This window comes from Physella acuta, unplaced genomic scaffold (assembly GCF_028476545.2).
Source record: "Physella acuta isolate Inbredline_101_S28 unplaced genomic scaffold, ASM2847654v3 ptg000224l, whole genome shotgun sequence".
NCBI lineage: Eukaryota > Metazoa > Mollusca > Gastropoda > Physidae > Physella > Physella acuta.
Window position 1 is genome coordinate 630,381 of NW_026731743.1, and position 14,774 is coordinate 645,154.

Here is a 14,774-nt window from a genome sequence, read left to right on the forward strand (position 1 = left end):
GTAAAGTAATTAGATCTATGTTCTATGATTTCCGTTTTTTTATCTTTGAACTCGAAGAACCAATGTTACTGTATTAAATGCGCACCATGTTATGAATAATACAAAAATGCACGCTTTAAAAAATAGCCATTAGTAGCCCTACCTGTTACACTTGAAATGTAGACTTATATTCTTTTAAATGTAATGCTTGTTGAAGAGAACTATTTTATACAATAGATATTGGTCAAAAGACAGTGTGCTTTACTACATATTTAACTATATAAGTGAAAAAGCAGAGAAATAGCTAAATAGTTAAAGCCCTACACATTTAAATCAACATAGGCTAACACTGCCTATTAGAATGAGTGATATAAAAGCCCATGTGCGTACTTCTCTCTCGCTCTCTCTCTCTCTTACCTGTCCGCAAAATATTTTCGCAGTGCATCACATCAGAATCTTCCGCGATATATGGAGAACTTGATGGGACTTTTGTTGTAAATATTATGGTAGATATTTTAAATGTATAACCAACATTTTGTTGAAAGACGAAAAATTAAAAAAAAATTAAGGCATATTCCAATATAGAAAAACAGTTTCAATTATGCAATAGGAAAAATGTTTATAGTTGTAAAAAAGAACCCATGAAACAATGACGTCACTAATATTTATACATTAACTAATGACGTCATCTGCCGAGTTTAGAATGAAAAGAAATGAACTATTTCATTCAAATTTGATTTAGATCTAGGTACGCTATAAAATGTATACAATACAGTTTTTCCGGCCTAAACTTACAAAATGTATTATATCTATTTGGATTCTAGATCTAGAGATTCTAGATCTAGACTAGATTTAAATATACGCAAAAACTAGATGTAGACGCTAATAAGTCGCTAAGATCTAGATTTAGACTCCATCTATTCTAGAATCTATCCCAAAAATACATTTCTATATTAAACTATTTCAGGCCATAATTATTTTATAGAAATCTTTGTTTGTTTAGCTATGGAACTGGCTAATTTGGGATAAAAAAATTAATTTGAAATAATTGACATATTCGTGTACGTTAAGTTTTTAAAGTAATTCTTTCATTCTCTATATTTTATAAGGTGCCTAAATAGCTGAAATGATAGTGTCCTTAATACCAAGTTAAACGTAATATTTTGTTTTACATGTGAATCTTTTACACTATAAAGAAAGGAACTACTTCATTCCAATTTGATTTAGATCTAGATCTATGAAATATATATAATTTTATCGGTCAAACTAATACAAATTAGTTAAAAACAACATAATGACCTATGTGTGAGGGTGGGGATTTTTGAGATGGCGTAACGAATGAATCCAACAACACACCGTTCAAGTTCAACTATAATTGTTCTTTATTAAAATGATATATATGTTCAAGTTTCTACCTAACTGATCTACACTGTACTATTTACTTCTACTACTGACTGTTCAATATACTACTAACTCCCATGACCAATCCTAACACTAACTGTTCTCTACATTCTACAACCTAACACCTTCTACCTTCGCTAGCTAATCATGATCTCCTAACTATCTACATTCTCGGCCGTCTCTGACCGCTACCTAACAACTCCTGGCCTATCGCTCTACTGCCCCACGCCTCAGTGGTCAGCTGACCGTCCCACGTGACCGGTCAGTCCTGTGCGCCCATTGGCCTCTCTACCCAACCAACTAGGCCTATAGTCTGTTTCTGCTAACCTATATCTGCTAAACATGTCTGACGTACTCTTGCGTCATCACATATCTCCCTCCCTTTCTGTAGCTGACAAATTATATTTTTCAGCGTCTGCTACTAATCTACTACATCAACAAACTATCTTTCTGCTCTATTCTATCCCTAACATCAATCATATAAATCAAATACAAAATGGGACAGCACAGTTTACAAAACATAAAATCTCGTGTCTGTTGTTCTTGAAAAAAATGTCATTGTTCTAGTTCCTGAAATCTTGTGGTGTGACTGGTGTCTCTGCTTGCTAATGTATGTCTATGTTATGGTATGTGTGAATTCAATCATGTGAAACTCAGTTCTGGCTAGGTTGCCGTGTACTGGCCTTGAGCTAATCTTAGTAGAATGTGTAACTGGTTGAACGGGCTCTGCGAGCAGTGTAAGTGTATGTGTACGTGTTATGTAATTGCTGGCGTTCCTCTGTGGTGGGTGGGTTGTGGGAGTTTTTATGTAAATTCCCGTGAGGCGGGTGTAGGCGTAACTTTCGTTGGTCAATGTGATGACGCAACAAACTCAACGCTGGTTGAGACGTCCACGTAGAGTGATTATACGATGAACTGGGGCTGTCTGATGCGGTGGCGAACAATGACGTAACGTTCCGACGCTGGGAACTTGGACGATGGGTCTTCTACCCTTTGTATGTGCCGACGTAGGTGTACGTAGCTGGCGGTCTGTTATTCAACTCCAGTGCGGGGGCGAAGCGGTGGCGATGCGTCCGCTGTCTTGACCAGGACAATTCTCTGTTCAGCAGGGCTGTTCACTGTCCAGGTAATTCAACGTAATCAGGGCTTCAGGTGGCGGCATTCTTTGAGGTGTCTGCTTCATCTCGTCTCATTCTGAATAAGCGTAGTGGGTCTGAAATTGTATTACGAGACCATGAGCAATGGCTTTATGTGACCATTTTAGTGCCCGCGCAGACAAGTATTCAGACAGAGGTACCTTCCATTAAAAAAAACTTCAATCCCAAATTTAAACGTGCTGAACACTTGTCTGGCGGTACATACAGCATACAAATATAACATTACAAAATTAACCAAATAAAAAAAATCAGTACACTCCAATCCAACAACAATCTGTAAAGCCTAATAAACCCAATAGACGCAAACACCACTAGAGCCCAGAAACAGCTTCACAAAAAGAATAGACATGTGAGTGTATATCGTGTCATTTCAACACGTGATCATATAGTGGAGCAGCTCTCACTATCCGACTTCCGACAAAAAACTGGCTGGCTTGAGTTAATGACTGACCTCACTTTTGACTTCAGTAACTTGACTTATTTCACTTTAACTGACTTCATTAACTTCACTTATTTCACTTTGACTTCAGTAACGTGACTGACTTCAATTTAACGACTGATTCCACTTTGACGACTTCAATTACTTCAACTTGACGACTAACTTCACTTTGAAGACTAACTTGACCTCGACGACTTCACTTCAATTCAACTTAAAAGACTTCACTGACCGACTTAAACTTCGACGACTTCACTTCTTCACTTTGATTTCAAAGACTTCAACAACTTCACTTTGATTTCAAAGACTTAAACGACTTCACTTTGACTTCAAAGACTTTTCCTTGACTTCAACTACTTCAATATGACTTCAAAGACTTCACTTTGACTTCAACAACTTCAATATGACTTCAAAGACTTCACTTTGACTTCAACAACTTCAATATGACTTCAAAGACTTCACTTTGACTTCAACAACTTCAATATGACTTCAAAGACTTCACTTTGACTTCAACTACTTCAATATGACTTCAAATAATTCACTTTGACTTCAACAACTTCAATATGACTTCAAATACTTCACTTTGACTTCAACGACTTCAATATGACCCCAAAGACTTCAATATGACTTCAAAAACTTCAATGACTGACTTAGATTAACCTTACTTCAACTTCAAAGACTTTAACTTTGACTTCAAAGATTTCAACGACATCACTTTGATTTCAAAGACTTCACTATAACTTTGACGATTTCACTTCTTCACAATGACCTCAACGACTGTAATATAACTTCAAAGACTTTTCTTTGACTGCAACATGACTCCAACTACGTCTCTATGACCTCAAATACGACTTCAACAACTTATTGACTGACTTGACTGACTTCAAATAACTTCTTTGACTTCAGTCCTGACTTATACTTCACTGACTTCAATAACACAATTGACTTCAGATTTGACTACACTGACTTCTGACTGTACGACTTCACGTCGATTTCCTCGACTACTTAGATCAACACAAAAATACTCGACTTGACTTCACAATTATGTCCGTTGTTCAAAATCATTTATGGAGGCGGTCCGGGTCACATTCTTGGTCATGGGGTTGATGTTCTTGGGCAGTTGCGTGTTATCTATGTGCTGTACTTTCCGTTTCACTAATTCTATCGCTAACTATGCTTTTGTTCTTGACATGTCTTACTATCTTGACTATCTTGTTTCTTAACTTATTCTCTACAAATGTTTCAACTTCTTCTCCTGTTTTGTCTAATGGTATGCCCTGTTTATAGCATTGAAACTCTGCCTCCATGGTTGTGTATGTGTATGTGTGTGTGTTGAGGAAAGTTAAAATAACTAAGGCAACAGTGCGTAACAATAGAATGTGTAAGGCAGAAAAACCACTGGTACAAACTGTCCAGCACGGGTATAAACCCAAACGTTTAAAAAAAATTTGGAAGGTACTTATCTTTGTGAATATGGTGACAGTTCCCTTGTGTTGTTATTCAAAATTCGCTCCGGCTGAAGAAACCCGCTGTTGTGATGAGTTAGAGAAAGCAATACACCAGTCATACTCCGTCATGAATAGCTGATATACGTTCTTTCCCTTACTCGACCCGCGCTCCACCAGATGTGAGGGTGGGGATTTTTGAGATGGCGTAACGAATGAATCCAACAACACACCGTTCAAGTTCAACTATAATTGTTCTTTATTAAAATGATATATATGTTCAAGTTTCTACCTAACTGATCTACACTGTACTATTTACTTCTACTACTGACTGTTCAATATACTACTAACTCCCATGACCAATCCTAACACTAACTGTTCTCTACATTCTACAACCTAACACCTTCTACCTTCGCTAGCTAATCATGATCTCCTAACTATCTACATTCTCGGCCGTCTCTGACCGCTACCTAACAACTCCTGGCCTATCGCTCTAATGCCCCACGCCTCAGTGGTCAGCTGACCGTCCCACGTGACCGGTCAGTCCTGTGCGCCCATTGGCCTCTCTACCCAACCAACTAGGCCTATAGTCTGTTTCTGCTAACCTATATCTGCTAAACATGTCTGACGTACTCTTGCGTCATCACACTATGAATAGCCAGATTTTTAACGGAATCATTTAAGTCAATTAGTGTGTGCTTGTGTTATGTTAAATGTGTCGGATTTTTTGCTAATTAGCTATTTCTTTGCTTCTTAACTAATATCGTTCAGCGTGTAGTAAAGCACATTGCGTTTTGACCAATAAATATTTCATAAATTATTTTTCTCAAACAAGTACACCATTTTAAAATATAGAGGCCTATAATTCACGTGAAACGGGTACCGATGGCTAGTTTAACTACATAAGTGAAAAAGCATAGAAAAAGCTTAATAGTTAAAGCGCTACACATTAAATTAACATAGGCTAACAATGCCTATTAGAACAAAGCTGGAGTGATGTCCCCTAAACGTTTTCGAATATTCTTATATAACAATACGGGGGATGGCAGCTCAATATATAGACATAGTTTTAAATCCATTTTTAATTACTAAATTTAAAAAAAAATAGAATATAATCTCTATGAAAATAAAAATTGCGCACCGAGTGAACGCAAAACAATCTGTGTATGATAGTTTGCAATAGTATTAGTAGGCTACTTTATACATTCACATTTGTTTTTTGAGTAATCGAAAATAGCGCAAATTACTACTTCTGGTAAACGGAAATTAGTCAAAATTTGATAGAAGGAAAAAAATCTATATATATCTTACTTACATGTGCCATTTCATTAATCTATCTGAAACATTTCCCAAGCAATATGCTTTTGAAAAAGTTATTGTGAAATAAGTTAACTTCCGGATATCAGAAATCGCCGAAAAGCTGGTACAGAACTAAAAATTTGATATAATACTTATATATGAGATTTCATCAACCTAGCTGTAACGGTACTCAAGTAATTGTGTTCACAGACACACACACACATAGACATACAGACAACTATGTTTTTCCGACTCAGACAGGTGTAAAACGTCCAAAATTGCAAAAATCTAGCTTTTTTTCAAGATTTCAATACTTTCACTATACATCTTATTCGAGAAAGTAAAAGCAAATAATATACACTGGACTTACCCGGTCATCCCTTGGATAACTGTGGGTTTCGGGAGTTATCCATAAATGACATCACGTCTGTCACTTATCATCACAAAATAACCAGACCCCACAATCAAAAAGACGTTTTTTATCTTTTAAAAACACCGATTTTGGCTGAGCATTGTCTGACCACACTATCCCTTCATATACTGACGTCACAGGTGACCTAATCAACTCTACTTTACATGCCCAGTGTCCCGCATAGTCTGATACAACATGTTTTTACCGTGAAAAAAAAACGATTCCGGCCTAGCATGTCTCTGACCACACTATCCCTTCATATGCTTATGACAAAGAAACAGATGAACTCTACTTCACTACTTTTAAACCGCCAATTTCAGATAGGCAACTTTATCATTCACATCTAAAAATAAACCGGGAGTGATCTCCCCTAAACTTTCTCGAATATTCGTATATAATTTGGAATATAGACATGATTTTTAATTACATAAACTTTTAAAAATAGAATAGAATCTCATAGAAAAAAGAATTGCGCACCAAGAGAACGCCAAAACAAAATGTGCATAATAGTGCGTAATATTATTAGTACTTTATAAATTTACATGCGTTTTTTGAGAAATCGAAAATAGCGTAAATTAGTACTTGCGGTCAACAGAAATTACTCAAAATTTAACAGAAGGTAGAGAAATAGATCTTTTGCTTACAAGTGAAATTTCATTTATCTATCTGAAATAGTACTCAAGTTAAAGGCTCTTGAAAAAATTCAAAGTAGAAAAAGTACCATTTCCGGTTATTGGAAGTTGCTAAAAAGTTGATCAGGATCTAAGATTATGATAAAATACTTATATATGAAAGTTCATCAACCTAGCTGGAACGGTACTCAAGTTATCGTGTTTACACACAGACAATCAGACACACAGACAGACACAAAGACATACGGACAAAATTGCAAAATTATGTTTTTCCGTATCAGTGAGGTGTAAAACGTCGAGATTTATAAAAATCTCGATTTTTTTTTAGCACGATTATAAGATTTTCTCTATACTTCGTATATACTAGAAAGTAAAAACAACCAATGAATTTAGTTTTTAACATTGACGTGATGTGTCTATAACCCGTGCCACACGCTTAAAAGCCTATTACACTGACAACTTAGCTATCTAGACTCGTGACGTCACTGATGTTTTTTGTGCTATATAATAATACTTCGATTTTCCTTATGCAACTTGATTTACGCGCATATTCCCCATCTAGATCTAGATCTAAGTCTAGTCTCTTTCAAATTAAATTTTATCTTAAATTAGCCAATTCCATAGCTAAACAAGCAAAGATCATATAAGATTATATATAGAATAAGAGCAAAACACGACAAGTTCCAGTTCACGGGATACGTACGAGACTTGATTTGTCGTAGACGACTCGACAGCACTCAAACACGTATACCATAATTAGCAACACCACAACGTAAAGAACATATTACACTGCATTGGCCACCTGCCCGCCTAATCCTAACCGACACATCCCCTTTCATCACACCCTCCCCACCCTCGCCCCTAAACCTCATGAGCCCAATATCATATTGCCCCCATAAATACACCCCCTTCGTCACCATGACCACACCCTTGTGTTGAAATACTATGTCCCTACCTCTTTAACTTCGTTAGCACTCCCGTCTATAAGATTTGACTCTTACTGGTTTAGCTAACATTGATAAAAACAAATAGACGATACAGTGATGCAGAGCAGATACTGCCTAGCGAAAGTTTACACAAACAACGAAATTGAATAATACCTAAAGACAAGCAACCGTCCAACGAGATCTGTCAAAAATGAAATTTTCAACTTTCTGTCATCCGACAAAACAATATGCGCAGACGGCGGATCATTAACAGACATCCAACAACTAACTCTTTTAACTTAGACCAATTCATTTTTCACCCACTTTAATTTTATAAACATTATAAACTAACTATACTTTAATTTACGTGGAAAATTGAAATTTATTTTGAATGTAATTTTCATAACAACATCAACAAATGAAATGATCAGAAAAAAATGAAAGAAGAAAAATTATATATGTATATATGTATATATGTATATATATATATATATATATATATATATATATATATATATATATATATATATATATATATATATATATATATATATATATATATACATATATATAAATTGAAAGTTAAAAAAACTTATGATATAACTTCCTCTTTTTTCCCAATATTCTAAATTATATTAATGCGAAAGTTTGACATCAGTCATTTGTAACTGCCTTAACACAAGTCGTCATGCAATTTTATAAACATTTGCCTGTCCAATATCATTAAATTCGAAAATAGGCAGAATTTTACGAATTAGTGGTTTAAAAATGTATCAGCAACATCCAAACCTGCTACTAACAATACAGTTTGAACCTCACAAGTTGGTGTTGTTGCAGCTGATGTGATTGTAGCTTGCATGCTGGTAAATGTTGTGGTTGCTAATTGTGCTCTGACAGATGGTGTGGCGCTGTCTGGCTTGATGGTAAATGCTCTGGTAGTGTATTGATTGGTTATAGGTTGTGTGGTTGTAAATGTTATGTTGGCAGATGGTGTAGTGGAATATGTTGTTATAATCCGTGTCGTTTTCATTGTGGTAATTGAACATTGGCACTTTGAAGTCGCAGAGTCTGAAATATAGGAAAACCAAATAATTATAAGTACACAATTACTATGATTAATACCTAAAATGTTCACTGCTTGTAAATGAAAATCATAGTTTCTTCCCGACTTTTTTCTCCGGGGGGGGGGGGGGCACTTGAAATTTTCGGGGTGGGGGGGGGGGCGGTAGACTTTCTTCGGGGGGGGGGGGGGGGGGCGGACACTGTTCAAATTTTTATACAAAATTTTCTATACAAATTATGTAAATTTCATTTCGTTCGGGGGGGGGGGGGGGGGTGGGGGGGTGGGGGGCTAAGCCCCGAAGAACAAAGTTTACCGAAGAGATGCCTAGAAGAAACTGATGAAAATTCACATAATATAAAAGATTGCAATGCTGGTTGCTGTCTAATTTTTTAACTATTTTAGTTAACTGAAACTCATAATTTAGGCCTATTTCCGTAATTTTTCGACACATTTTTAAACGTGCACAATTTTGCAAGTTTAAATTGTATCAATACATTCAACTGATGCATGGAGCCAGATGACTTGATTTTTTTTAGTACTATAAAATATGCACCTTTATTGCAATGAATAGTAAACATTTGATTAAAATTGAAAATCTAACACAATATGCACATTTAATTATATTTTTTTTTAATTACACAGTTATTATAATACATAATATTCAAATTAAGGTAGCGACCTTTTAAGAGTTTATTTTTTTAAACACAAAAAAGAAGCTTACTGGGTTCCATGCACAAGTATGAGAATTCGATAAATGTGCAAGGAGCGTTGGCTAATGTATCGTAGTAGTAATTATAATTACTGCAATCAGTAAAGTCGTTATTATGATCGGATTCAAATAAATCGTGTCGAACTGCCGTTATTCCGTCCTCAACCCAAACCCAACTTCCTTCAGACATTTGATCGGTGGCACCGACCCAGAAGTGACCTTAGGAAAAAATTATACAGTAGAATTTAAGTCTCTGGGTTATCATTTGCAAATATTTAAATTTGTACGAGATAGATGGCCCGTTGAGGGAGGGATACAAAGGGCGCTAAGTTGATAGTGTTGTCTCTTTTCTCTAAATCAAAACCACAACCAAAAAATCCACATTAACGCCAAATTGAACAGAAAAAGTTAAATGACATTACAAATGGAATTTATTTTATCCAGAATCAGCATTTTAATCGGATTAATGTTTGTTCTACACGAAATTACTGAACATTGATATTAAAAATAGTCGTAGCCATACCCATTAACAATGCACCTAATCTCAATCATGACAAAATTCGCATTTAGAATTTATTTCAGGCGACTCTACAGTGGAGGGGGCACACACACACACACACCCCAAAGCAAGTCTACCGTCCCATTCAACGAAACGAGGTCAAACACAATTCTCCGGGGCAAAGGAGGCCGACACTGTTAAAAGTATATTTTTTTCTATATAAATTATTTATCATTTTAGGGGAGGGGAACTACACGTTTTTCAGGGGGAGGGAGGAGGAAATAGACATTCTATAGGGGGATAGAAGGTTAAAGAGGCTTCGCCCCTACCGAAAAGATGCATAGATGCATGAAAGAAACTTTACACAAACCACTTTTAAGATTAGACAAATGAGTTTAGCCGTAATGCAAGTGATTTTTTTATATTATATAGATGCCCTGCTTGTGCTTTCTCTATATTAAAAGCATTCCCAAAAGATACATATACACAGATACACAAAGAGACAGCCACACCATTATTATCGATTTAAATTAACAAATAAAACCTATGCAAATGTATTCTGCCATGTATTTTTTAGAATTTCGTTAATACATGCTATTCTAATTTATGTGATACTTATTTTAAGTATAAAAAATTTGAGCATGCCTGATATGCTAAACGCTCCATTTAGGTCGGTGATTTGTGATCTTGAAGAAATTATTATTGGAGTTCCCCCAATGCTTTCACATAATGTAGTCTTTAAAAACATACATTTTAACAACAAGAATAAAACCTTTATAAATTCACATTTGTTTTTTGAGAATTCGGAAATAAAGAAAATTACTACTCGATTGCGTGACTACTTTATATCAAATTATTACATTGCGGACATTTTGTTGTTTTCAAGGTGGACTATTTTTATATGAGTTGTACATGTAAAAGCAGTATCCGCGCGACTTTACTTTTGCATGAGTTATAAGTTCAGAGGCTCGGATTGCCGCGATTGTAGTTTCGTGATGTTACTAGGTTTGTTTCGCGTTTCGTGGGGTTATTGCAGCTGTATCTCGTATTGTTTTTATATAGCATGGTTATACTGTCCTCATGCTTCCTTTTTATTATTATTATTTTTTTTTTTTTGCATCCTTAACAATGTGTGGATGTGAGTCATAGGGAATAGAGGCGTCATACTGGTGGTGTAGTGTTGTTCACCATAGTTCCGTTGCTAGGTTCGATGCTTATGTTCACTGTTGTCGCTTGCGTTTTTAGTTGAGCTGTTAGGATTAGGTCTATCTGTTGAGTTGTGGTTGGCTGCATCAGTTTGTCGAGTGCTTCGCAGTTGTTCAATACTTTATTTGTTCTCATCTTTACACATAACACAGAAACCCTCGTCCATTGCCTCTACTAAATAAGGAACCGCTTACAATCTTTCACTCCAGCTTTTATACCCGCACTTCACTTATGGATAACAACACTTAAAACTCCGTGGTTAACTCAACTCACACACGCCTCTCCCCTATGTTCTTGACTATTCTAGCCTAATCTAATCTAACCTAAAACTGACCCGTAAAAGCTTGATTGTTATCTGACTTGAATAACTCTTAGAATATCAATTGTTTTGTCTTTGTAGTTTGATTATATATATATATATATATATATATATATATATATATATATATATATATATATATATATATATATAGCAAACATACTAACAAAGGTAAATATGACACAACATGTTTGTAAGGGACAGATGTCCATGGTAAAAAAAAAATATATAGATAGTAAGTGAAATTAATCAAAACTTGATTTATTTGCGTTTACAATTTTTAATTCTTTGATCTAATATTAAAATTTTAAAGATGTTATTTACAATAGGGTTGTTTGTTTTCAGGTAATTTTCATGATCTGGTGTCCAGTAAAATTCAAAGCTTTGATGGTTAGAGCTTGATGGTTTCCTTATAACATACTATTGTATATCACCAGTAGATAAGACTTCTAAGTGTTTGGTGGCGTATACGCGAGGAACAAAAACATTATTCACCTAAAATTTAAAAAGTAATTATAAAAATACATAATATAAACGTGTTTTTGAGTTAAAAGATTAAAAATAAAAGAAGCATTATACACCATTTTTTACTTCCTTAAACCTAAGTTGATAAAAATATATAATATAAGCCGCTAGGTAGTGTGTCTGTCATTCCGTTCGCCATCGGTATGACCGTTTTGTGGTCTTTTTTTTATCGATGTTTCCTATCAATAAGTTCTTACGCTATTAGTATATTTCAAAAAAATCACTACTTAATGTACTGAGTTACTGTTATACATACAAATATATATATATATATATATATATATATATATATATATATATATATATATATATATATATATATATATATATATATATATACTTTATAGAATTTATATATATATATATATATATATATATATATATATATATATATATATATATATATATATATATATATATATATATATATACTAGCGTACCCGTCCCCCGCGCGTTGCCGCGGGGATAGAAGAAAGTTTGACGAAATGTATTAGAAGGATTTCACCAACGCGTTACCAATCATATGTTCTTAGACGCGTGAACGTCTTTTCTAAAAGTGAGTTATTTAAATGTAAACAATGCCTGTGCTTAAATCATAAATATCGGGACACGGGTTTACCTACACTACCGCATGTAAACATTGAGTGTACATTAATCACTCACCGAAATAATATGTTAGGACACACTTCGGTGACCGCCCATGTGTCAGAGACGCACATGGGCGCTCTCAGGGCCCCCACCCTCCGATTAGACTACCGCATAGGTGCGGCGTACGACCCCTGTCTCCTTAAAAGTAACAGGCGCCATCGTGCCAAATAGCATCCTGTTATAATGGTGCAGATTTCGTCATTCGCTAAAGTGACACAAATGAACAGGATTTTTTTCTTTAACACGTAAAAAAAGTATTTGACGTGTTACTAATGGTCTATTATTAGATGCTCGATCTCAATTTCTGACTGGCTTGTCTTATAGTAGATGATTATTGCATCATTCGCAAAGTGACGACACTCTACAGTAGGCTCCTCATATTCAAAAAGTTATTTTTTCATCTTCGGCAAGGTGACGAAACTGTACAGAAGGATTTCCTCGCGTTACAAAGTTATTTTTAGAAGCCTGTTGTAGTTTTACCGCTGAATATAGTAGTACCCCTTACTCGCTATGCAGGACGCTCGATTAACGGATGCCAAGTGCCAACATAGTCGCTCTAAAACTCTGGGCGCCCAACCGTGTATTGACGAAAGTTGTACCCTATATGACGCCGCCCATAAGAAACTTTAGTTTTCTTTTTCGCAAAAATATTCTCAGGAGTATTCTCATCTACTCACTCAAGTTTCATGGCACTCGGATGAACCGCATCCGATTTTTATTTTTTATATACCGTGTATAGAGAAAAAAAAATCGCTCCCCCCCCCCGGAGGGCGCCGGCCTTGCAATATTAAACAATATTTTTGTTTGCAGAACCCTACTACTGAGTGATCTAATCATCTCCCCAAAGTTTCATGGTACACGGATGAACGGCGTGAAACCGAAATAGACTTATATTTTTATAAACCGCAAAATAGAGAAAAATCACACCCTCCCGTGGCGCCGCCCTTGCGAAATTAAAAAAGGAGTTTTTTTTTACAGAAACCTTCTCTGGAATGTTCTAATCAACTTCCCAAAGTTTGATGGCGATCGGATGAACGATGCCAAACCAAAATCGACTTTTATTTTTATATACCGTATTTAGAAAAAATCGCACCCTCCCGTGGCGCCGCCCTTGCGAAATTAAATATGATTTTTTTACAGAACCCTTCCCCAGAGTGTCCTAATCAACACCCCCAACGTTTCATGGATATAGGATGAATGGTGTCACTGCAATTCACTTTTATTATTTGTATATACCGTATATAGAGAAAAATCGCATCCTACTGTGGCGCCGCCCTTGCGAAATTAAACCTTTTTTTTACATAACCCTTCCCTAGAGGATTATAACGAACTCCCCAAAGTTTCATGTCTATCGGATGAACAGTGTGAAATCAAAATAGACTTTTAGTTTTATATACCGTATATAGAGAAAAAAACAAATCGCGCCCTGCCGGGGCGCCACCCCTGCGAATTTGAAATTATTTTTTTCGCAGAAACCTCCCCAGGAATATTCTCAACAACTTCCCAAAGTTTCACTGCGATGTGATGAGAGGTGTAGTAATGCATAAAGGACACACACACACACACACAAACATAGATTGCTTTTTATATATATAGATATACTTTATAGAATTTATATATATATATATATATATATATATATATATATATATATATATATATATATATATATATATATATATATATATATATATATATATATATATATATATATATCAGGTGCGTAGCGAGGGGGGGGGGCGGGGGTGCGGACCGCACCGGGTGACACTATTTAGGGGGGTGACACCAAGGCAAAAATTAGCAAAATATATAGAGAAATACTTGAGGGGGGTGGTGCAAATCGAAAGTTTGAGGGGGTGCAAATCGAAAACTTGAGGGGGGGGGGGGTGGGGGTGCAAATCGAAAACTTGAAAGTTTGTCCCCGGGAATGGTCGCAACGCCTCTGGGGGAGGTGTGACACCATTAAGTGCCGAACCGGGTGACACCCGACCTCGCTACTGATATATATCGAGGGTGTAGTATATCTTAAAAAAACATAATTTCGAGAAAAATGAGTTAAGAAAATGCTGCAAAATAATATGTTTACACATTCATAAAATTAGATATAAAAGTTAATCT

At 35.6% G+C, this 14,774-nt stretch overlaps 1 protein-coding gene across 2 annotated transcripts in view; it reads right to left on the reverse strand.

Moving 5' to 3' along the window:
* Positions 1–11,868: 11,868 nt before the first annotated feature.
* LOC131937886 (uncharacterized) overlaps positions 11,869–14,774 on the reverse strand; it is a 47,566-nt gene continuing 44,660 nt past the window's right edge. For both annotated transcript variants that reach the window (XM_059295585.1, XM_059295584.1), the window contains exon 12: positions 11,869–11,978. In XM_059295585.1, coding sequence (XP_059151568.1) covers positions 11,971–11,978 — 8 coding nt within the window. In that variant the 3' untranslated portion in view covers positions 11,869–11,970. The remainder of the gene's footprint in view (positions 11,979–14,774) is intronic.